This window comes from Gallinula chloropus (assembly GCF_964237585.1).
Source record: "Gallinula chloropus genome assembly, chromosome: 1".
Lineage (NCBI taxonomy): Eukaryota > Metazoa > Chordata > Aves > Gruiformes > Rallidae > Gallinula > Gallinula chloropus.
The window spans coordinates 149,060,450-149,085,352 of record NC_140085.1 but is presented as its reverse complement, the minus strand read 5'-3'; the positions used below and the strand labels follow the sequence as shown (position 1 = coordinate 149,085,352).

Sequence of the window (24,903 nt, the reverse complement as noted above, 5' to 3'; positions counted from 1 at the left end):
TGCTCCTGATCTTGACAAGACTCAACACTCAACTTCTTTCCCTGTTTTTTGTTGGATTTATTTTTATATATATGTAAAAGTCAGGTACACTGGCAAGGTTCAGATCATCTTTCCAGGACTGGCCTCTTAAGTGTTGAGACCTGTGGCTCAGAGCATCGAGATGCTGCTGTGATACTTTCAGCACGCTGCAGTTACATCTTTGGGCATTCTGGTTTTGAGCATTCTGCCTGAAGGGCATATTATATCATCGCCCAAGCAAACCAACCCAGGCTTTGCCAAAAATACATCACTCCATCTAAAGCAGAAAAAAAAAGTAAAGTACTGAAGCAAGAGCACTCCTTTTCCTTGCCTGGCTGGCTTCTGTGCTCATGGGAGTTCCTTTGGCTGAGGAACCTGGCATCCTTCTCCAGGCCCTTGCTCATCTTGTGGACATCTTTCTTCCTGACCTCTGTAATTACAGAGTTTTGCTATAACTTTTTTTTTTAGGCTTTCTTTTACTAAATGTTGGAAGAGTTCTGTTCATACTTTGTCTTTGTTTCCCCTCATACTGGGAAAATTCTCTTTACTGAAATCCCAATGTGTATGAAGAAGTTGGAGGTAACAAGTTTTATCTAAGATTCCTCTGCTTTTCTTGGCCAAGGCAATGTTTAATAATTGTCTGCCTTGTGGCATAGAGGCACCATTCCTCATCCTCTTAGAACAAAACAAGAGTCTTTTACAGGTGAGGATAAGATCATAAACATACACTGAATTCATGCTTTTGAACTAAATTTGTACATTACACATAGATTGACTGATCCAGAGACCCAGAGAATCTTATGTCAAACTGTATGTCCAGATTTTTATCATTTTAACAACAGTATTTTTTTCAATAGAGAATGTTGTAGTCTGCTATGTGAAATAAGGACAGGTCACACTAGATGCTTATTTTTCCTCAAACTGAGATAAAGATTTTTGAAAAGAATCAACAGTGTGATTTATGACTTTGAAATATTCACACAGGGATATGGGCCTAGAGTTATTTAGAAATCACGTCATCAGTGACAAGCAGGTTCAAAACAAGACTATTGATGGAATCCTCCTGCTGATTGAACGGGAAAGGAGCGGTGAAGCTGTGGACAGAAGCTTGCTGCGGAGTCTGTTGAGCATGCTCTCTGATCTGCAGGTGAGGACACCAAACCTGTCGAGTGACTGCTGTGCTTGGAGACAGTTTGGACTTCTGTAATTTGTGTTGTACAGAAATAATATTATTCTTTCAGTAAATGTGCTTCAGAATCTAGCTATTAAATTGGTAGGATTGCCTCTTATTTACCCAGCGTGCGGTCTTTTACTCCTTGTTTTTAAATAAGACCTCTTTGCCTTTTCCTGTAGCTGAGGCAGTGGCCTGCAGGCTCTTAAATAATAGATTTGCAAGTCTTTTAGTATGTATGGTATTTTGTCTTTGTCGTTTTCTAACCCTAGTGCTGATTAAGTGTAGGAACAAAAGAAGACTACCTCTGTCACTGTAAAAAGGCATCACTTCTTTGAGTCCAGATCCTGGGTCTGTTTCACAAAAACATCACCGTATTGGCAAATTCTTAGCAGAGGTGCCAAGGGTAGAGTGGGATGCAAAGTTAAGGCCAAGGTTTTCAAACAGATGAGGTCAATCTGTAACCTGCTGGAACTTTCTGTTAGCATCGATACTAAGTAACAAAATAGACTAAAGAAAATGTAGTCCTGACTTTGCAGACTTTGGAGACTTTGGCATAGGTCGTTTTCTAGTTGAGATTGCAGCTTTGTGTGATGCACAGTAAAGCTTAGGAGCTGTCTGTCTTTCTTGTATGGTGTTGAAGTTACTCTGTTCCCAAGTGGTGTAAAGCATTGTGGAACTGGCAGAAGGTTTAAAAAGAGTTTGAAGAGGAAGACTGCATAAAAATGTCCTTTTTAGTCAGGCAGCTTTACCCACTTTTCTGTCTTTCATGATGACCCTTCTGACTTTAATCTGTAACTGTCTCTAGTGTACCAGAAAAAATAATAACTAGATATTCTGTGCAAGAGGGAAGATAAACTTCTGTCAGTGATTATTCAGATCACACAACCTGGAGGTGTGGATCTGATTTCTGTGCTTTTTCCCACTTTTTTCCCATTGTTATTTGCCAGGTTTCTCTAACTCCATCACCTTTTCCTAGCTGCTGACTTTTTATTGGTTTTTATTTTTTAAACTAAGTACCCTGCTAACTGAGGATAAACATTCCCCTTTACTGGATACTTTCTTACAGAACTGGATGTGGCTGCTTTCTCCTTCACTGGCAGAAAAGTGTAGTTTTCTTTTTTTCACTAGGGAAGTCTAATCTGTCCTTTTATAATGTCTGTCCCTTCACTGAGATAGAGATGTGCTCATAATCCTGTAATTATATGCCAGTGTCTCTAGTTCTCCCTGCTTAAACAAAAGTTAGCTTCTGGAGAAAGATTAATTAATTAAGCAAATCTTATGTTTCATTTGAAAACAATTTCCTATTCATTCCTGATCTTTAGGCAATTATACAGTTGAGGCCCAGCTGCTGAAAATTGATTCTTGCTTGCATAAATCCTATTCTATAACAATTACCTATTGTAGAGTTTTACACGTGTTTTATGCAGAAAACAGTTCCATATGCTGTTATGTTAATGTTTTTCCAGTTGTCCTGAAGGAAGGTTACAAATGAAATCTTGTATTTGATACTGTTGAACATGGGGCTAGAGTAAAGAGTAGGCTGAAACAATGAGTCAATGTCTGCCTCAATTGAGTGAACTATTATGCTCTGAACACTGGTCAAGCCAGACCTTTCATGTTGAAGTTTGCATTGAAAAAAAATAAAGCTTTTAAAAGTCCTTAAGAGAAAAAAAAAAAAACAAACATAGGCACAATGTAATGAGTTTTACAAAACACGAAGCAGAGCTGTAAGAAGTATTTTCTTCTGTTCTTCCACCACACTCAAGGAATCTTTGCTTTTCACCAACTGTCCTTCTGTTTACATACTATTCCCTAGCTACCTTCACCAGATGCTTTTAACTCTTACATAGTTAAAACCTTCCTCCATTCTATACTAAGCTGCTAGCCAATATGCAGAAATTTTTCTATGTCTGTGATTGTTGTTGGTGCCCTTTTTTTACACACCTTGTTCCTTGCCTGGTGGAAGAGAGTTCACCACCTTTGGTATAATTCAGTTTTCCTGGGCCAGTGAGGTAAGCCTGGCAAATCTGAAGATGCATTACTGATGGGAATTACCTGTTTTGGGCCAGTTTTTCACTAGTTGGATGGGGGCATTTTTGTTTGTTTTGGGAGTTGGTTTGTTTTTTCCACAGAAATATCAGTGGGAGTCTTGAGCTCAGGTGAACTGGACGTAATCGCTGCGCTGTGACGTTGGGTACTGGTGTTGGTCTGTGTGCCATTAAATGAAAGGCTGCTAATTTAGATGATTTGAGTACTGATGACTGAAAAATGCTATTGCTGCACTGGAAAGTCAGGTCTGATCTCAGCCTTTCCAAAACCAGTGGGCAAACAGGCAACCTTTGTGTTAATGCAGTGTTACTCTGGCACTTCCTATAACTGTGTGTTCTTAAGATTTAACTTGCCATCTGTGCCTGACAGCAAAATATAGTACCCTTAACTGGCAGCATAATGTAAGGAGCTACATTAATCTCTTGAGCAGGTTTACAAGGAATCATTTGAACAGAGGTTTCTGGAAGAGACAAATTGCTTATATGCTGCAGAAGGCCAAAGATTAATGCAAGAAAGAGAGGTAGGTGAATGCTGTAGATGACTGCTTTTGTGCTAGTCTTATCTGCTGTGAGAACTTCTGGTAGTGCCAGAATGTATTCGTGTTCAGTGGAACTCAGTGGTACCCAGGTACACACGTACACACTGGTGTGGTTTGATGCAGACCAAAGTACTGTATGAGAGGGAGGAGCATGCTCCAGATGGCCTTGGGTTTTGGAATGTATAAACCTAGGGATGTTTGGTGTAGCTACAGTCGCACTACCAGAAAGTCATTCCACATGAAGCTTAAAGGTGTGCCCTCAACATTATTTTTGCCCGTGAGCTGTGGAATAGCCATTGGCATCATTTTGCTCTGTGGTTAATACCTAAGTAAACAGTTTACTACTTTACCATTTTGGTGTGTTTGTTTTGCCATTTTATTTCTTTATTAGTTAAAGAGACTTAGGACGTTCTTGGTTTCTGTCCTCTTGGGATAAAATTATGCTCTGCAGTGGGCAGCCTGCAGATGTGGTTATCTCTGAAAATACATATCAAAAGACATGTTTCTTGGTGCACTAAAATACAGAGGACTACTTCTGTTAATTCCTTTCAAACACTGAGTCACTACAGACATTTTGAAAACACCTGTTTACATTGCAATGAGGTGAATCCTTGTGTCTAATCGTGCTCCATTCACCTCGTTCCCTGGCATTCCTCTGGGATCTGAGGTGAAATGCTTCGACACAAATTTTCAAACCAGGAGTCTTTTGCCTTTATACACCTAGTGAGAAGGTGTAGAACAATGCAAAAGGGGTAAGGCCCTAACTTACACAGTGTATACATTTATATGTCTATGCATATTATGCATGTGTTAGTGCAGACATATATGTATATACATATGTGCATAACTTTCTGATCCTTTGAAGCCTGAGTTTCATACCTTCATACCCTCCACAGGGATGGATAACCTGCTGGAAAAACTGCCATTGAAATAAAAGAATGATGTAGTTCACACCAACTGAAAGATCTACTCCATCATATTTTAAGGGCTAGCTTAACTCAGTAGGGTTTTGAGGAAAAAAAAACCCAAACCTTCCTTTAAAAAATTCTCAGATGTCCCTTTTTTTGTTCCTTCCCATTAGGTGTGGTTATAATACTTGGAATACAAAGCAACATTGTTTAATAAAAATACATACTATATAATATGTAACAACGTTCTGGTGGAATAGTCCTTTCCCATTTGCACTCTTTAAGTTTGTAATTTAAAATAATTGTAATGGAACAAGATTATCTGCTTTTCCTACATTTGAAGTTGAATGTGGTGTTGTCTTGTCTCTTTAGGTCCCAGAATATCTTCACCATGTTGATAACCGTTTGGAGGAAGAAGGAGACAGAGTAATAACATATTTAGACCATAGCACACAGTGAGTACCAGTTTTGTCACTCTAAGTCAAGCATCCATTATAAAACAACATGATTATCTGTGCTTACAGAGACACAGGGATTATTTCCACATTATCATAAAGATATTATCTTGTTGACAGAACTTGTGATACAGTTGTATTTTCTTAAGACTTTATTTTTACCAAAACTGATCTCTTTAAAATCGGAATATACTTTAAGAGGGGAGGCATTTGGCCAAAAGTATTTCTCAGTGTAAATTGAAGTTAACACATTATATAATAACTCAAATTTGCATTATCCAAGTAGTAGCTGACATTCATGTACTGATAATAAAATTAACTACAAATCATTTCAGAGAAAGGTTCATTAGGCAAAAGAAAAACGAAATAAAAAGTTACATTCTGGCAAGGATTTAGGCCATGAGCATCATTCATGAGCAGTCCAGGATGTAAATTTACAGTACATTGGCTTTGGTGCAGCTGCTGCCACTGTCTTGTGCAAGGTAGCTTGTCCTTGCCTCGCTCAGCGTGGAGCAATAGTGTGTGTTTTGCAGGGGCAAGAAAGGTGCCTTTGGGAAGTACTGCTGTGTCAATAACATGCTGTAAATCCACATAAAATTTGTCCTGCAGCATGCTGTTGCCTTTTTTTTTTTTGGGGGGGGGGGGGGGGGGATGTGTCAAGAACATAACAGTTAATAAAGAATAAAACATTTTATTTAATTTTTCATTTTCTGAGTGACATATTGGCCCTTGGGTGTTAAAAGGATAACTGAGTAAAAATGATCTATTTTACTCACTATCTTCTTCAGATGTATTTTACTTATAGATGCATATACACACTTGAGCATGCCTTGCATGTCATGGTACAGATTTGAACTTGAATATTTTTTCTGTACATGCTGATTGCAGGGTGACTAGCTTCTTCAGGCAGAATCAGCCACATTAAAATACATGGAACTATTTCTGTGTTTGAAGTTAAAGCACATAAATATATTTATTTACTATTTAAGTAAAAAATAGGCTGATATTGTTATACTTCCAGTGTGTCTAGATGTGCATTAAGTCCTTGCTTTGAATCCAGTCCTTATTTAAAGACTTAGAAACCTCCTTCTAGAAGGCTTTGCACTCATTTCCTTTCTGTGCATTAAGAAACAGCAGCTCCTAAAATTAGTGCCCTTGAGTTGTCCTCAGGTCATACTGATTCTCCAGGTGAGCGTGAAAAGTGGAGAAAACATGTTAAGTTCAGTTACAAGGCTTGATCTTGAGGTGGGAAATGATACTTCCAGGACAAAACCATTACAGGAAACACCATCCAAAATACTTCAAACCAGGTTTATGCAACACATGGAGTGTGTGGTGTTGCAGCTCATAGAAGGGTTTGTTCAGCCCGTCAGAACATGCCTTTCTGGATGGCTCACTAGAATAAGCCTGTCTCCTGGGCAGTCAGGAGGTGATCAAGGTAGATGACTGTGGTCATACAAGAAGGTACCTTCATCAGCTAGCTCATTCCTCAGGCAAGATAAATACTCTGCCTGCTTGTTAGGAAATGGTGCTCTGCTGCTCAGTGTCCAGCAGAGAATTCTCCTTACTCCCTCTGTAGACAGAATAGGTTTTCCAGGGCAAAGGATGGTATTTTATGCGACCTTGACTCTTTTTACTGTTGGAGACACTCAGCAGCTGTAGGTAGCAGCAGTTGGAAATTTCAGGGAATATGGAAGTAACCATAAAAAAGGCCATATGTGTTAAGACCAAGGGCTTGCTTACAACCACTGAAGGGAGAGTAATAGAGTATGTTTGATGCCCTGATATTCTACTGGTGAGTGTCTGATGTTAGCTCAGGACATTTTCTGAACCTGATGTACTTTGTTTGGATCCCTTTTGAAATACGTGCTTTGTGTCACTGGGGTTTACGTAAGCTTTTCCATCGGTGCCAGCCTTTGGCAAAGCATTCCACCAGTGCACTAGCCACCGCCTGAATCATGGCCTCCTCTTCTTTAAGTCTGGCCCTGATACCTTACTGATGACCCCAGCTCTTGTGTTGGAAGGGAAAGTGAGAAGCCAGTTCCCTTTCACCTTTAACCTGCCTGTCAAGGCACTGTGTCCCTGCTAAGTCATCTCCTTCCCAGAAGGAAGAGTCCTAACGTGCAAATTGTTTCCCTTGTAGCTACTGCTGCATACTTTGATCACCCCTGTTCCTGTCTCTGACCCTTTCCAAACTTTGATTTAATCTTTTGAGGTGAAGGGACTTAAACTATTTTGTGTGGAAGGTCAGGTAAATTGTTGGTGGGGTGTTTCAGCAGAGGAAGGGACATAAAATGAGTGCTGCTACATGAAAAGCTTCCATTAATGTGAGGTGAGCAGCTCTCTTTTAGAAAATTTAAATTACAGGTCTGAGAACTGGTTTTATAGCACAGAAAGAAGTGGTTGGTCTTTTGTTGTCTCATAACTTAATATTTAAACTTTCTACTGTTTATCCCTTTGCACTTCAGGTGTTTCTTCTTTCAGGCTATAAAGGATAGAAAGGAAAACTTGCCATTATAATGGCTTTTCTGTCCTATCTGAAATCAATATATCAAACAAATATTTACTAAAAAGTAGAGGAAATCCAAGGACAAATTTAAAATGTTTTGAAAATGTGAGTCTTGTGGTTCTAGCTCAGTCAATGCTTATGTAATGTAGGTGTGTAATACAATTGGATGAAAAACTTGAACATCACCAATGTGTATTGTGTTATTTTGGAGTTCCAACCCCCGGAGAATTTTGCTTTGTGTTTAGACTTGTTTGTTTCCAATAAAACGTTAGTTTTACTTTGTTCTCAGAATTTTTGGTGCAGATTTTTGGTATCTAAGCTTCTGTTATCAACTTTGTAAGAGATTTGGTTTTAGTACTCAAATCTGAATTTTCATTTTTAATTATATGCATAGTTTAGTGTTTCTTGACGTATATCATGTGACAGTTTTGTCTTAATTGGTAGAATCTGTTTGAAGTAGAAAATTGTTCTTTTTCTTCTAATGTCAGTTACTCACAAATAAGCTGTGATGGGGGCAATCCCTTTGTGCTCTAGTACTTCTAATACGCTTTTCTTGCCTTATTTAGGAAACCACTGATTGCCTGTGTGGAGAAACAGCTACTAGGAGAGCACTTATCAGCTATTTTGCAAAAAGGTATTTAATTTCTGTAATCTCCAATAAGCAGTTGATTCTCACACTCTGCAAAGAACTACAGGCTCCACAGCTTTTATCTAAGGAGGTGTCAGCCATGGGAAAAACTTCCATGGATAGATACAGAAAGCCAACCCTATAATTCTGTTTCACCCACTGTAAAAATTGTGGAAACAAATATCTATAATATAATTCCATATTTTTAAAGGTTGCTAAACCCCCTAAATCTCCGTTGACTAAGCAGTGGGCTTAGGAATTAAACCTTTGGAACTGCTGGTTTCCTAGAATTACATAAACTTCTTTGAGAACTGCAGTTGCTGTCGTCTTTCCTGTATGTGATAATCACGCAGCTCAAGTGCAGGAACTTCCTGTATTGTGATGTACAGCTTGAGAATCACGATTCTCACAATACTAGAAGCCAGTGCACTTTCATATGCTTTTGTCCACATTTTACTTCTTGTCTGGCAATTTCAGTATGAGCTGCAATCTCACTAGGAAATCCTTATCCAGACATCAGTGTCTTCAAATCAACATTTCTTTGTTCCTCTAAAATCTTAATTTTTTTTCACTGAGCTTCTGTGTTTGATCAATGTTCCCTCATCTTTTAGTACTTGAAATGATCCTATCCTTTCCTTGCTCTAGGTATCTTTTAAAGTTTTAGATCATCTTGCAAACAATCCTTACATATCTTTGCTTTGCTGACACAGAACAGATGTCCCAAATAGTCTGGTATCTTCAAGCTCCATTGTGTGTTTGTTAATGCTTTTGGGCTGTTACACATACCACTTCTTTCCTTGTCCTCTTTTTAAAAAAAGACACATGCTCACAGTTTTCTCTGAATTACTTTGTGCATAAGTTATTTCACTGTTTTCAATACACTTGTAAAAATAAGCTTGGTCACTCCAGTTTAGCTGTTCTTGAGCTTATCATTAACAGGTGGTGATAACAACATTTTTTGTTGGTGTTGATGCATGCCAGTTCTGCTTGCTCTATAGATCAAGTATTATTTTAAAGTAACTTTTCCAGTAGTACATTTGTTTATTGCTTGGCTTAACCAGAAAAAACAGCGGACAATACATCTCTGATTACACTGGTACTACATTCACCATATTCTCAAATGTAAAAAAATGTGTATGTAGTTGTTATGCTTTGTGTTTTGCGCTGCTTCTCTATTCATTAATCCAAGGCGTAGTCTCATGCAGGGTGAATTGATAAAGGCACAAGTTTCTTGGAAGGAATTTGTAATCTTGTTTTATTCCATCAGCATGAGTGTAGGCAATTCATAGCACGCTTTTAATCTAAAAACTAAAAACTCAGCTCACCACACTACACAGGAAAAAAATCTTGCAATATATTCTCTTTAAATATGGAGTAGTTTACTTAGCTCACTGTTCTGTGGCACTCTTTAGAGGTTCTATGAGATCTATTGATAACCCTGTACCCTTCAAAACAAGTACTGTTCACAAACATTCTGCAAAAGACTTACTGTCAGCAACTTCTGGGGAAAGCACTTCACTTGAAATAGTTTTAAAATACTATGCCATAAGTCATTTTAGCCAGTTTAAATGGGGATGTATTATCACTTGCTTTCAGAAATTCAATTTTTAAAAGTTCATACTTTTTAAACACACTAGGAAGTCTTGTTTTTTGAAACATCCCATAGAGATTTTTCCAGTATATTTCCAACTGTATTTATGCAACTAAATTCAATCTTTTTCTTCTGAATTTTCTCTTTTTAGGACTAGATAGCCTGCTTGATGAAAACAGAATATCAGATTTGACCCAGACATACCAACTGTTCAGCCGGGTAAAAGGCGGGCAGCAGATCCTTTTGCAACATTGGAGTGAATACATCAAGGTATTTCAAAGATCTCTTACTAATGTCAAAAATGATGCTGTTACCATAGAGTTGTTCTATCAAAACTGAACACATATAGGGAGGGATGTTAATGCTTCCCCTTCCATAAGTCATGCGATGAGAAACAGCAACATTTCAGTTTGGTTTTTAAATATCTACTTGGAAATTGCTTTCCTTATAGGTTTGAACATTACACAAGAAGTTATTTTGGTTTGTTTTGCTTTTAAATAGAGCCACATGCACAAGCGTTTAGAGCATGCTGGACTGTACTGGACGTTGTGTTTTGCTATAAATACACTCAACTGTTTACATATCTGCAAAATGAGGGGAACGTCAGAATGTAGCAGTTCCACTGCAGGTCAGCAGTGCTACATGTAACCAGCCCGCAGCAACGCCCATGAGGAATGAATGCTCCTCTTGAAAATAATCCCTTACCAGAGTCGCACTTAGAGGCCTCAGATTTGATTTGTTAGGCATAGTGTGCACGCAGCGTGCTGCCCCAGACAGCTTGCACTCTAGTGCTCTTGCAGGATAAAGGCAGCAAAGCTTCACAGAAGAAGCTTCTCTCCGGAGTTGGTCATTCCTGATGTGGTTCTCCCTCGTGTGGCCTGCGTGTTCGTCAGTCTTCAGGGCTAAATGCACAGCATCGGCTCATTTCAGAGGTGCCTTTCCCACACACGCCTCTCTGGAGTTCTGTGTGGCACTCCAGTGTGCAGCCCACACAAGTGGGATGTCAGTCTTCCCTCTACCCCCCAACTCTGAGATGAAGTTTGCTTTGCAGGGTGTTGTCACAGATGCAGTCTATGGAGCCATGGGCAGCTGGGATAATTGAATAGCTTGCCTTAGCTGAGAAGGAATAATCTTTCTTCTTCCTTGCTTCCACATCATGCTCCTGACTTAACCCTTGTGCTGCCTCCTGCTCCACAGACTCTTTTGTGGTCTGTTAACAGAGTACGTGGGCAGGGTCAGTTTTGTGTCAAGTTTAGTGAGCTATAGAGGCTCATGGAAAAGTCCTGGTGCTGACCCAAGGAAAGAAGCAGGAGTTTGGGACAGATAGGAAGACCAGGGAAGGAGGAAAGAAACTTCTTTCACAGCAGCAAGTTGATAGTTTGGATTGTCATACCTGATGTCTTGCAGCATTAGATCTTTTACAGCTTTGGTTTTAAGACATTTTTTTCACAGACTAAAAAAGCTGGAAACAATTTCCTATAGTGTCAGTAAATGTCCTCTTTTTAAACATTCTGTGTGACAGAATGCATTGAAGTGAGGCTTCAAGAACTTTTATCTTGTGAGACAGTGTAAGAAGCAGCACAGAGCGTGCCAAATGACCGAGGTAAAGGTCTGTGCTCTGCTGTAGTCACCTTTTTATGGTTTCAGAGGTGCCACTTAGCTTTCTGTAATGATCTGCCATTTACAGAATGGGGTGCATGCCCTGCAATTTATGAATGTAACTGATAGAGACTATGAGATGTCCAAATGCTGCATTAATGAAGGGGAAATTGTGCTGTAAGTGTAAGATATGATGGACTAGATGATCTTCAGATGTCCCTTCCAACTTAAAGTGTTCTGTGATACACTTACTGAAACTAAGGACCTTGGGCAACCTTGTGTTTGGCTTGCTTCACTCTGAAATCTTACTTGAGAAAGATCTTAACGGAAGATCCCAGGGGATAGTTAGATATTGAAGTGGAAACACTGAGGTCTTGGGCTGGTGTGGCTAGCAGACTTTAATTGATGAAAGGACACAGATACTGTTCCACTGTTACTGTGCAGATGTTCCTCTTCCTCACCTTGAAAACCTGGTTGCTCTGCCAGGAGTGCTGATTAGCATTACTGTGCAATTATAAACTGTCTGATAAGTTAAAATCCTCCCTTACAGGGTGTTTTGGTTCACTAGACAAATGGTGTCGTATCTCTGACTTGAAGATAATAAACGCAGGAAACAAGAAAAAGTCTGTGTCTGCTTCTTGCAGTAAACTAAAACGTTCCCAAGTCAGCAAGGGTTGGTTTTCTTCTGCTTTTAAGCCCTGGCTGAAAGATCTCGGAGGGATGAGCAGCGGTCGAGTTTTCATCACCTGTTCCAGCAATTGAGCCCTCTAGTGGGCTTAAGAAAAATAATGCAGAGTTTTCTAGGTGAATCCTGTAGCTCTCTAACTGTAAACTTGCACATCATACAGTCATGTCTACTGTGTATTTTACTCTTTTTTTTTTTTTCTTTTAGGTTCTGTTGTAAATGTGTATAATCTTTAAATCAAACACTGAAGTTTGAAATCCATTAATGTTTGTCTGGGTTTTTGTTTGAAATTTCAATGCATCTCACTCTTTGAAAACATTTGGTCATATAAGTAGCTCTGTAAGAAAAAAAAAATTCTTTCTGATGATAAATTTTATAAGGGTGAATGTGTCTGTTGGGGGAGATAGGCAGTATTCTGAAGTATTTTATCATCAAAAGTGTTTGTTTTACAGAACTTTGGGACAACAATAGTGGTTAATCCTGAAAAAGACAAGGATATGGTGCAAGAGCTACTAGATTTTAAGGATAAAGTGGACCATATCATAGAAGTGTGCTTTCAGAAAAATGAAAAATTTATAAACTTGATGAAGGAGTCCTTTGAAACATTTATCAACAAGAGACCAAATAAGCCTGCAGAATTGATAGGTACACAAACATTTTTTTGTAAAATTATTTCAAAACCCTATAGAAAGCGTGATAAGATGATGCTGCTGAGTGTGCTAGTGCGGTAGTGACACCGTACGCATCCCGCTTCAGGAGACTGGGTTTTGGGATACGAGGCCAAAGTTGCCCTGGGAGCACTGTGGGTTTGGAAGGCTTGGGTGTGGTGTTAGGTGTGTGCCCAGCGTGCTGAGGGAGCATGCTGACTTCTGCTGTCCCTGCCCCCCCATCCCCACCCTCTGCTTCTTGCACGGTGCCTGGTGCTAACAACTGCTCAGGAAGCATAATGCTGATGCTGCCAGTGGAGTAAATGGTCAGGGGGAAGAGTAGGTGTGGGAGGAGAAAAAAATAGAGGAACTGTGTTTAATTGTGGGAGTAGAGTTGTTTTTTGGGTGTTACAGATCTCTCAGAAAGGACCATCTACAGCCCATCTATTTTCTCGAAGGCTGAAGTTGGGAGAGCAGTTCCAAAGCCTTCATATACAAGGAGCTTTAATATTAAGAGGAAAAAAATTACCTTGAAGGGGGAACTAGTGCTTGTAAAGGGGAAAAATAATAAATTTTAAAAATACTGTTACTGGGTTTATCTCTGATCTGGCAAAAGCTGTTCTGACTCTTTTGCCTGCAGAAAAACTGTAGCTGTGTCATTTTACACCAGGAGAGGATCCTGCTCCTTGGTTGTTTTTTTTTTTCCTCTATATGTTCTTTTACCTTTACTCATGTTGTGGCTTCCTTCTAAAACCAGCTTTATGTAGGACAAATTGCACAACCCAGCGATGCAGGTTAAAGCCATGACACAGGCTGCTGTCACTGGTCACTTGTGGCATTTCAGCTCCTGCAAAGGTTTCCTCCTTACAAGGAAGGTTGTCTGAGGATACTAATGTGGCTTAAATACTGAGCTAAACTCATGGCTTAACCTTATTTCTGGCATTCTGAAGCTACTAACTTGAAAAGCATTGCTTCTGTTTAAATTCTGATATGCTCCTACCAAGGAGCAGGAGGGGCACGGTAAATATCTACAAAGATATTTACAAAGTCCTCTTTACTTTGTTTCTGTTTCTCATAAAATACATTCATATGCATTGTACACTTCTAAAGCGTTGTCTTTCAACATGTAACATGCTTGCTATGACCATAACACAAAATGTGGGGACTTCCAATGCATTATTAATTTAATGATTATACTGCATTTGGGGTTTTCTTGGACAGTTCTTTTTTGTTGTATTTTTCCATTATGGCAGTAGTAGGGTAGGGTAGGGTTCTATCATTCCTGTGAACTTATGGATGGGAAAAGGGAAAACTCCACACTTATCCTATGTTTTAGCATATAGTAATATTTAGCATATAATATTTCACATGGGAGGTGCTTAAATTGATTATTTTATTGGTTTCCTCTTTTTTAAGCTTTTAAACTGTTTCATTGATTTGTAGCAAAATACGTGGATTCCAAGTTAAGAGCTGGTAATAAAGAAGCAACAGATGAAGAGCTGGAAAGAATCCTTGACAAAATCATGATCATATTTAGATTCATTCATGGTAAGAAATACCAGTTCACAGTTGAATTAAAACTGTTTTCCTTGCTGCTAGCAGAACTGCATTCCTCTGAATGTAAGCAATATTTTGGAGCATGAGTTTCTGCTTGACTTGGTCTTAAGTTCAGGTTCCCTTACCTCTGAAGGAGCACAATAAATACCTCAGGGAGGACAAACTGGTTCTATGGAGATGGGCGAGTTACAGACCTTTTACAGTCTGTGACTGGAGACTTAAGAGTTAGAGCTGTCAGTGGAAGCTATTTTCATATAAATTAACTGTATCTGTAACTGCAACATCTATTCTAATGATAGAGTGGGCTTCCCTGCCCACCTCAGTATGTCATAGGTGTAAAGTACATGAAATCCCAGCAGCTAATGAGCTGTCTCCACTCATTATGGGTGAGAATGAACATAGAGAAGGGCTCAGAATGATGGGAGAAAATGTTACTGCTGTGTTTCATTGTATTTGAAATGCACTTCCCTTATGTGAGCAAAAACTCTTGGAAAAAAAAAAAAAACTGGGAGATGATTTGGTGGGGGTTTTGTTGGGGTTGGTTTTGGCTGGATTTTTCTAGGTTGGATATCAAGGGGAAAAAAAAATGTGGTTGAATCCAATAGTGAGGGGTGATCACTTGTTTGAGGGAAATGGAATGTGTTTCCTGGGCTGGGGTGGAATAAGCAGAAACTACCCAATTCTTTATTAGTTTGAGATTCAAAAACAAGTGCAATATAATGGGAAAGCAGACAAGAAATCAGACATAAAATAGTCATTTGCATCATAATTCTTGTCAAAGGGTGTTGGATGGAGATGGTGAATGAAAACAGTATCACTGGCGACTTGTCAACCTAAGATTAATTTCTGTTAATCTTTTTCTCTTAATATTTTTTGTAGTACTGAGCTTAAGGTGCAATTTTATTTTGAGCTACCTCTTGCATAAGAGTTCTTGTAAGAGCAGATTACCATTAGAAGCTTCTGGGCATTGGACTTTTTGATAGTATCTTGATGCTGCTTCATGAAACAGGACTTTGCCAGAGGGCAGGATGGAGGAGAAAGAAGAGTGTGGAAGGAATTGCTAGGTTGAAAGGTGTTTGCAAGGAATTGGGAGGGGCCACTGCAAGGCAGAGCAAATAGTGTCTTGAGTTACTGTGAGTTTCTTCCTCTTAAAAGCAAAACTATGTGCCAGTATCTTTCCACCATCAATTTAAAGGATTTGTGGAAACTCTGGTTTCAGGTGTGAAAGTTTGTGGGTGCCTGTATGACTTCTTAATTTCAAAAGGCTGTTGGCAAACCAAGTGACAAGATTCATGTCAATTTTTCCTTAGGCTTTTAAGGGATATTTCTTTAATACATCAGAACATTTCCCCACCCTTTTTTCTTTTAATAAGTCAGTCTGCTAGAAGGATAATGTTCTTCTAGACCTCAGAATAATTCTATGATTTGCAGCTGGTCATATGGGAAATACAAGGCACCCCATATTCCTGGGGGTGTGAAAGGAAAGAAGTAAAAAAATTTGCGAATTAAGTTAAAATAATGAAAATATAAAAAGAACAAGCTGTCTACGTGTTTGTCTTCACTGTTATGTAATGAATGTTCTTCTGCTGATGACCAGTTTGTGAGAAAGGCTTGTGTCACAAACCTGAAGAGCAATGATGCAAATATAACATATTATTTCAGTTGTATGTTGTTTCAATCCCTGTACAGGTAAAGATGTGTTTGAGGCATTTTATAAGAAAGACTTGGCCAAAAGACTGCTGGTTGGAAAGAGTGCATCAGTAGATGCTGAGAAGTCCATGCTGTCAAAGCTTAAACATGGTAGGTGTATTGAGATGTGTTATATTTTTATTACCTTTTGGCATGTAACTTGGAATCTCTGTTTTCTCATGCTTTAAGAAGTGACGAGCCAGATTCAAGTAGTAGCTGAGTGTGCCCCAGCTTTGGCTGTGCTCAGCGAGAACTTTTGGGCTGACCTATTAGATGTGTGACCAGTTCACTTCATGTACCTACAGAAGAACAAAATCCTTAAAGCACATACCTGTTTGTGGGTGCTCTGGCTCAACTGACTGGGGTTAAACCTTTATTACTACTTCTGTGCTTCTTTGTAATCATGTGGTCTCTGCTTTAATTTGTGTGACAGAATGTGGTGCTGCTTTTACAAGCAAACTGGAGGGCATGTTCAAGGACATGGAACTGTCAAAAGATGTCATGGTCCAGTTTAAGCAGGTACACTTAGCTTCTGTTTGCGTGCTACATTTTCAGTAGTGATGGGGAGGCACTCCATGGTGGTTATACTCTGGATTCAGCTAAAATAAAAGGAAACAGCTTTTGAGTGGGTCCTGATCTTACTAAGAGTCTACTCATAGTTCTTTTTTCTAGAACAGAATTTATTGTGTATCTATTCAGAGATAATCTTATTTTACAGTTTTATTTGATTCCTTTTAAATGACAGTCTAAATACTACATAGTAGTTCAGGTGTCTGCCATTCTTTGAAGTCTGTACCCCTTTATTCTGTGAGCTGTTGCTGCTCTGCTGAATTCTTTGTGAATGACCCACACCAGAGAAGCTCCTTGCTAAGTGCACAGAAACCATGCCTGTCTTGGCTCGAAGCTTCCAGCTTGGAGCAGTTACTGCATGTGCTCACCCTCTTGTTGCACGTCCCCCTGGGTATCTGTTTGGGGCCATTACAGGATACTGGCATAGAGACCTGACCCAGGAATACGATACTGTAGTGACTTTTCTGTCTCAGACTCTGTAGCCTGGCTCCACTGGTGCGCTCAAATTAGAAGGAAAGGTGCTGTCTAACAGGCTAGTGGAAGTCCCAGGGGATCTTTTTGATCTTACAAGCTCTTGCCCTGGCTTCTGATTGAAAGCTTGTGTTCCGCTTTATTTGCATGTGATTGAAGTTCCTTTGACCTTAATACCCTGTAAGGACAGGAGTCTAGGATGCTTCCAGGCATGTTGTACTTTCCTTTTGACTTCCTGTCTCTTGCTGTGTTTTGGAACTGGGGAGAAGAGCAACAAATAGTCACATCTAACCAAGGATGGGGCCTGTAGAAATTGTTCATTATTTTCCCAACTTCAGGTGTCTAATTTAAGTATATATCTTCTCTAATTTAGCATGAAAATGGTGTACTTGAATGATTTTTTTTCTTCTCTCCTATATTTTTAGTATATGCAGAACCAAAGTGACCCAGGAAATATAGACCTGACAGTAAATATATTAACTATGGGGTATTGGCCAACTTACACACCTATGGAGGTCCACTTAAATTCAGAGGTTAGTGTTTCAATTCTCCTTCTAAATGCACTTTGTGGAGTGGAATCATAATCACTATCACACAGAGAACTAGTGCCTTCATTTAACGGGTTTTTTGCTAGATATTTAAGAGGATGATCTGATTTTAAAGACTCCAAAATTACCAAAAAAGAAAAATTTATAGTGGATAAAATCCAATTTTGGGGTGTTTGTATAAGTTAGTATGAGTTTTTTCACCTTTTTAACAACAATAATAAATTCAATTATAATAGTTAGTATCATTTAACATTGCAATCAGGCACTTAAAATTTTAAAACTGAACAGTTCACCTTAATTTAGTCAATCTTTAACTATATTTCTTAGGCATTTTGATCTAGCCAACAGTTATGTTGCTGCACTTTCTTTTTTTCTGGCAAGATCCTTCCTCTGTTCCCTGCAGTGAGTCTCAGCAAAGTAGCTCCTGCTTTTAAATGGCATTTGCCTGTAAAACCATTGTTTCAGAGTCCAGAGATTTTTGCAAAGCATCTGTCAGTAAGGATTTAAGTTGAAATACGTACTTGAAGTCCCATGTCACACAATACATTGCTCCATCTGAAATGTGGGAAGTGCTTCAGAGGCCAAAGGCAGTAGCAAGGTCCCGTTTGGTTTAGAAGGTGCAGAAGGTTTTCTGCTCTTCCTCTTGTGGCATCTTTTCCTCAGTAACAGACGGTTTCAGAGGGATCCAACCTGAGCAGTGCAGCATAAAACTGGAGGGGTAAAAAAACCCTTCCTTGGATATCAGAGGGTATAAAGTTCTGGAATCAGACTTGAATCTATATGTGAGAAATGTAAGGGAGAACTTGGGAGCAGGTGGTGTGAACTGTGTGCTTACTCTCCAGTGACTTCTTGGTCAGATTCAAAGTCCAGGACAAAACTAGTATTTATTTTTGAGGTTTAAAACCTTCACAGGGTGGGTATTTCATTTAGAACAAACAAACAAAAAAAAGCTATTTTTTACTTGAGACTTTGCTTTGTGTGTAATAGCTCCAGAATACTTGAGAGCAGATTTTTGCTCTTAGGATGTAGGTTTTTTCCACACAAAACCCACCATTGTTGAGGAGAATAAAGAAATGACATGTGTGAGACCATCCAGCATCATTGCGCTGGTGTAATGCTGATAAATGTTTCTCTGGCTTTGCTTTACAGATGATAAAGCTGCAAGAGGTATTTAAAACTTTTTACCTGGGAAAACACAGTGGTCGAAAGCTTCAGTGGCAGACCACCCTAGGGCATGCTGTCCTGAAGGCGGAATTTAAGGAGGTAAGTTTGCCCCTTGGGAGACAATTTAAGTCAATTATTTGGAATCTCATCGTGTATTGTGTTTTTTGATAAAGGAAGTAACGTTTTTGTGGGGGAGCAATCAGAATTCAATACTACTATTTTGTACAAGAATCACAAGGCTGGAAAAGACCTGTAAGATCATCAAGTCCAACCGTTCCTGTCCTGTGCTGAACCATATCCCTAAGTACCTCATCTACCCTTTTTTAAACACATCCAGGGATGGTGACTCAACCCCCTCCCTGGGCAGCCTGTTCCACATCCCAACAACTTTTTCAGTAAATTTTTTTTCTAATATCTAATTACTATTAGATATTAGTATTATTATTATATCTGTAATATCTACAGACATTAGGCTTTTTATAACTAAACAGAAATACTGCCGAGAAAACGGAAGACACCGATATGATGCCTTTTGGTAACGTTTGATAGGATTGTTGCTCATTCAAATAAAGTTGTGATAAAGCAGGAAATTAATAAAAGAAAAAACACAGCATCTTTTTATTTTTAGTGTGGAATTGTTTTGATCACAGAAATAGAGCTGCTGCTCTTAGTGTGCTTCGCTGATATAAAAAGTCTGGAAGGTGTTAGTCATGTAATGACTGTGGTTAATGTTTAAACGCTTGTTGAATTATTTAAGTCTTAACCACACTGTTTCTTACTGTGGTTTTGTTTTGTCTCATGGCATATCTCGCTTTTGCTAATCATGCAGCTTAATTGAGCCAGGACAAAGAGGAAAAAAAACCCTGAATTCTTTTGCTAACTGATTGGGGCAATGAAACCGCGAGGTTTGGGCATTAAGTAACAGTCAGGCAGAGAGGTTCCTAGCTGTGGCTTGACAGAAGTGTTCACAGCTGTCTGAAGAGTTTTATACTTCCTTTCTCTTGCCTGTTTGTACAGACATTGGGCTACTGATAATTTGCTCTGCATATTTGTATAAACCAAATTACCTTCTGTTTGGTTTGGGGTTTTTTTGTGTTTGATCTAATGCCAAGATTTCTTTTGCATTAGTTTGCTCATGTCTATAAAATGAAACTTGGGTGAAGTCTGAAGAGATTCACTATTGATGGTGGCAAATCCAGAATTTCACATATTGTAATTAAAATAAAATAAATACAGGGGCATTCTAACTGTATTTAGTTTGCTCTTCTAACAGTAGCAATACAGCACACAGCAGAGCAAAAAAAAGGTTGTTTTAAAAATACTGTGTTTCCTCGGTACTGTGTTCAGGCAGATTCTTCTGTGTGCCTGGTGTTCTAAACATGTGTCTTTTCTTCTAGAAATAGCAAAAAGAATGTATGGCTTCTGTAACTTGTTAGATTTGGGGGCTGCAGTAGAAAATGTTCCAAATATTACTTCTAATTTTCTGATGTTTATTTTTTAGGGAAAGAAAGAATTTCAAGTATCGCTCTTTCAGACATTAGTGTTGCTTATGTTTAATGAAGGAGATGAATTCAGTTTTGAAGAAATTAAAATGGCCACTGGTGTAGGTAGGAAGAATTCTTTTTAATTCTTAAATTTATTCATCAAGTAATTGCCAATTATGATTTGGTATGTAAAGGCCTAATTTTAAGAAATTTGCTGTGATCATTAGGACAGACTTCGAGCCAATACTATACAGACACCAAAGGAGATGAGCAATACATGCTGCTGGTACTTCCTAATGTAGATAAAATAGATGCTTCACAAAACTAATAGTAAGAGCTGCATAGAATATGGTACTACTAGCAACCTGTTAGATTTACAAAATGTATCATTACAATTCTTAAAATTCAAATAGTGATAAAGACTGTTGTGTGAACAGATTATTTTTGTTCCATTACAGTTTCAAGTACTAAGTTTTGGAAGCGATCTGTTGGAGAGTGCTGTCTTTTTGGGGTGATGCAAGAGAGTATTTTCAGTTGTTCTCCATTACTGTTGCTGGAGTGCCCCATTTACAACAGGTCTGACTGAGGGGCAGTGTCCTGGAGGGTTTATACTTCATAGCTGTCTGTCTCAGCACTTGAAACCTGCAGGCAGAAAGAGCAAAGAAAACTGAGGAAAAGTATAGAGGGTGTTTTAACCATTTGCAGCATCTGCCTTCTGTGTTCTTAGGAATAGTAATAGTGTTAATCTTTCAGCTACACTTCACTTTCAGCACTGGATTGCAAAACTTTTCTTTTACTTTTTATACTAAAACTCTGTTCAGGAGATACAGCATACTTGGTGGTAATTTTATGTTGTGAATAGAAGTATTCTAGAGACCACAGAGGCTGTTTAATGCAAACTCTTGATACAAGACTCTGCAACATAATTATTAGAATGTTTTAGACTTAATTTTATCCACTTGTCCAAATGCTTTTAGCATCAAATCTTACTAGATAAAATTTTTCTCACCCACTTGTTCCTGCTACTTCCCTGTTGTGGGAGAAGTTTTGTGACTATAATAGCTGTCAGCTCTGCCTTTTCACAGAACACCTTCCTATCAATTTAGACTTTATTTTATTATGTATTTTCAGGTATGTGTTAAAAATAGGGATAAAATAATAAAATGGGTGGCTTGAGTTCCTTGTCATATTTCTAGTTTTTCTTCTGAAGACATGCTACTACCAAACAAAACAATAGTAATAAAACCAGGCTCACACCAACATGAAATCTATTCTGAAACTACTTTTGGAGAGAAAGCTCAGTGAGATGATCCTGAGTCTGTTCTCCTGTACCATTCTGTGCCTGCTCTCAGCACTAGCTGGTGAAACATGTGAGACTGTTTGAAAGCTGTAAGTTGTTAAACTGAACTGGGACTTAGCTGGAAGGTGTTAATGTAAAGCAAGTAACTTCTCAATTGTCTTTCTAGCTCGATCACTCAGGAATCTTCATGTTAATGCTTTGTTCTGTTTCTTCCCAAACTTTCAACTTCTTCACAGAGGACAGTGAACTAAGAAGAACCTTGCAGTCTTTAGCTTGTGGAAAAGCACGAGTGCTGGTTAAAAATCCAAAGGGCAAGGATGTAGAAGATGGAGATAAATTTATCTTTAATGGTGATTTCAAGCATAAATTGTTTAGAATAAAGATCAACCAAATCCAAATGAAAGAAACAGTATGTATTTATTTTTTGCCCTCATTCTGTTAGCTGTTTCTGTCTGTGTCCCACATGGGGAGACACAATCTCTGTGTTTCCCCTTGTAACTTGTGCATATGGAGAAAGGAAACAGATACTCAAAATTTGTGGGAGTCACAATGAACCGCAGAGACAATAAAGACTTTAAAACTCACAGGTTCCTTCCTGTGATTCCAAATTTAAATGCCTGCATATTGAACTGATAGGATCTCTTAGACGTTGCGGTCCATTCTGGAAGTTTCCATTGTATGCCCGAAGTGTCGGTGGTGACTGAACTTATGAAGTAAATGTCACTGTGCCACTCTTTATTTAGGGGTCGTTACAGTCAGGGATCTCCCTGTGCTTGCAGTGGATGTCTTTGTTGAAGTTGAATCCCCGTTGTTGACCCAAGGTGACGTGTTTTAATGAACACTGGCTTGTTTCCTTTTTACCTTTGCATATTAAAATCCTTAGAAGTAAAACTGGAGTTGAGTGGTTTGGTACGAAAGGCTACTGTGTTTGGGTGGTCAACCTCTTAAGTGTTTTCAAACATCAGAGTGACGTTTTAAGATGTAGTTTAATTTATCAAATAGCTTTAAAGTCAGTCATGCATCATTTTATTTATTTTTTCAAGTTATCCTTAACTTTGTCTTTGGGTGGCTTTTAGCAGTACGCTCAGTACTGCTTAGCTCTTAGTATGTGGTAATGCATACTCATCTGTCTCAAAGATGAGTAAGAATGCATGAGTTTTATTTCATTGGAAGGGTTAACTACAGAAACCTAATTAATAAATAGCAATAAAAGGCAATGCAAATTGTTGTGTTGCTCTTTAGGTTGAGGAACAGGTCAGCACAACTGAAAGAGTATTTCAAGACAGGCAATACCAGATCGACGCTGCTATCGTACGAATAATGAAGATGAGAAAGACTCTTGGTCATAATCTCCTTGTTTCTGAATTGTATAATCAACTGAAATTTCCTGTAAAGGTAACAGATTTTCTTTTTCAAACCATCCCAGGATTGTCTAAAATACATGTAATATATTTTTCCATTCAGCTTGTCCATAACAGTAAGAAATGTGTAATATTTCTGAACCGAATCCACAGATTAAAGTATTAAAATGAGTTTGTGAACAGAAATAAGCCAGAGTATCAGTAGGAAGTAATACTTGGGTATTTACTATGGAGCACTGTCTCACATAGCAGTTAGCAGTCCTATTTTTTAATAAATAAAATCTATTTGCATTTATATTACATATTTTACTGATCTCATCTTCTCTTGTAGCCTGGAGACTTGAAGAAGAGGATTGAATCACTCATTGACAGAGACTATATGGAGAGAGACAAAGACAACCCTAATCAGTACCACTATGTCGCGTAACGGAGAGGAAATGCTTTTATTTAAAAACAAAACAAAAACCCCACACCCCAAACAATGAAAACCAAAATCATCTGTGTGTATCTTCAGGACACCGAATAGCTATGCTGTTCCAAACTTTCTTTTAGCAGATTTCAGGTTGATGTGTATTATTCAACCAGCTGCATGCACTGCTGTGGGAGAGAAGCAAAATGACATGTTAACTGATCATCCTTGTCAAGACTCCTTATGAGTTTTAAACACCATGTTTTTATTTTAGTTACTCTTCTGTTCTTCTGGGTTCTTGAGAATTTACTTTTACAGTTTTGTTTAACAATGTCATTGAGGTTGGATGGAGAAGTAAAATTACCTGTGTGAGAAATACTTGTGTGTTGGATGCAAGTCTGGTTTCTTCCTTTGTGTGTTCCTACCTGCATCCATAAAGACCCTATATGCTGCATTCTTTAGCTACAGTGACAACTTGGGTAACTTTTTACAAGCCCTTCACTGACGAACACTTAACGTAGGGGCAGTGTTGTTGGAAGACACTGAACTTCTGAAGTTATGCACCATGAAAACCCTTAAAGGTGTTCGGTTACTTTTCTTGCAAATGACTATGAACTTCAGTCTGGTTTGGATAAATCAGGTTTTGAAGTAAGATCCTTGAAGTGCCAAGAGGACGACTGCGTTCATGTGTGTGTGTAGTGAGCTGTTGTTGGATTCTTTAGCTAAGGTAGGGATTGTTATTTTACTACTACTACTGCTGCTGCTGGCTTGGGTGGCAAAGAGTAGATCTGAGTCAGAGGCCCTACCTCATTTTAGGGCAACCGGTGTTTATCACTGTTGATGCAACTGCCGTAACATTTAGTTTTGCCTTTAAAATAACATACAGGGAACCTACTGTACAGTGTGCTCCACTTTAAACAACAAAAGCTCTTTTTTTAAAAGAAAAACAAACAATACTTCTATGGTCTCGATTTTGTGAAAGCATAGTTTTTTGTCTTGAAAGACTAAGGGTTTTGAGAGTACTTTGTTACATACTGTATATATGTAAGTTGGTTTGAATGAAAGACACTGTAGTTCTGTTAGAGAATTGTACCTATCAGGAAGACAACTCATGTGGTAATACTTACAGGACTCTTGTTTATTTTCTGGATTTGCATACTGGTGTGTTTCATTCCGAAAGGGAGCTACCCAGAGGAGTTCTGATCCTGGCATAAATGAGAATTTAACTGAGCGGTGCTTTCTTGAGAGATACCTTGATCAGTTCATGTAACGTGGGGTTTGTCCATCAGTTAAATGGCTGCCACCTCTTCTGAAAGAAAGCCTTGCTAAGAGTGGACATCTTGTGGATTTACGTATTAAAGTCCTTATTCTGTCATCTGGTGTCATTAATTGTATTGCATTCTCCTGAATTATTTTTGTTCCCTTTTGTGTTTAGAAACTAAACACGTTTAGTTCATTGTATTTAAAACATATTTAATATTGTAATTTAATGTAGACTTATTTTAATATTTGAATCTTCAGCTAATGCAAATAAAATCTTTGATGCATA

At 38.5% G+C, this 24,903-nt stretch overlaps 1 protein-coding gene across 1 annotated transcript in view; it reads left to right on the top strand.

Annotated features, from left to right (window-relative positions):
* The window catches only part of CUL4A (cullin 4A), a gene marked incomplete at its 5' end in the record, with an annotated part of 34,579 nt that extends 9,676 nt beyond the window's left edge, over positions 1–24,903 (top strand). Inside the window, 15 exons of the mRNA XM_084276444.1 lie at positions 1,003–1,165; positions 3,672–3,761; positions 5,060–5,142; positions 8,218–8,285; positions 10,022–10,140; positions 12,607–12,799; positions 14,245–14,349; positions 16,048–16,158; positions 16,481–16,566; positions 17,514–17,621; positions 18,786–18,899; positions 20,302–20,407; positions 21,821–21,993; positions 22,827–22,979; positions 23,277–24,903. Coding sequence (XP_084132570.1) covers positions 1,003–1,165; positions 3,672–3,761; positions 5,060–5,142; positions 8,218–8,285; positions 10,022–10,140; positions 12,607–12,799; positions 14,245–14,349; positions 16,048–16,158; positions 16,481–16,566; positions 17,514–17,621; positions 18,786–18,899; positions 20,302–20,407; positions 21,821–21,993; positions 22,827–22,979; positions 23,277–23,372 — 1,768 coding nt within the window. The 3' untranslated portion in view covers positions 23,373–24,903. The remainder of the gene's footprint in view (positions 1–1,002; positions 1,166–3,671; positions 3,762–5,059; positions 5,143–8,217; positions 8,286–10,021; positions 10,141–12,606; positions 12,800–14,244; positions 14,350–16,047; positions 16,159–16,480; positions 16,567–17,513; positions 17,622–18,785; positions 18,900–20,301; positions 20,408–21,820; positions 21,994–22,826; positions 22,980–23,276) is intronic.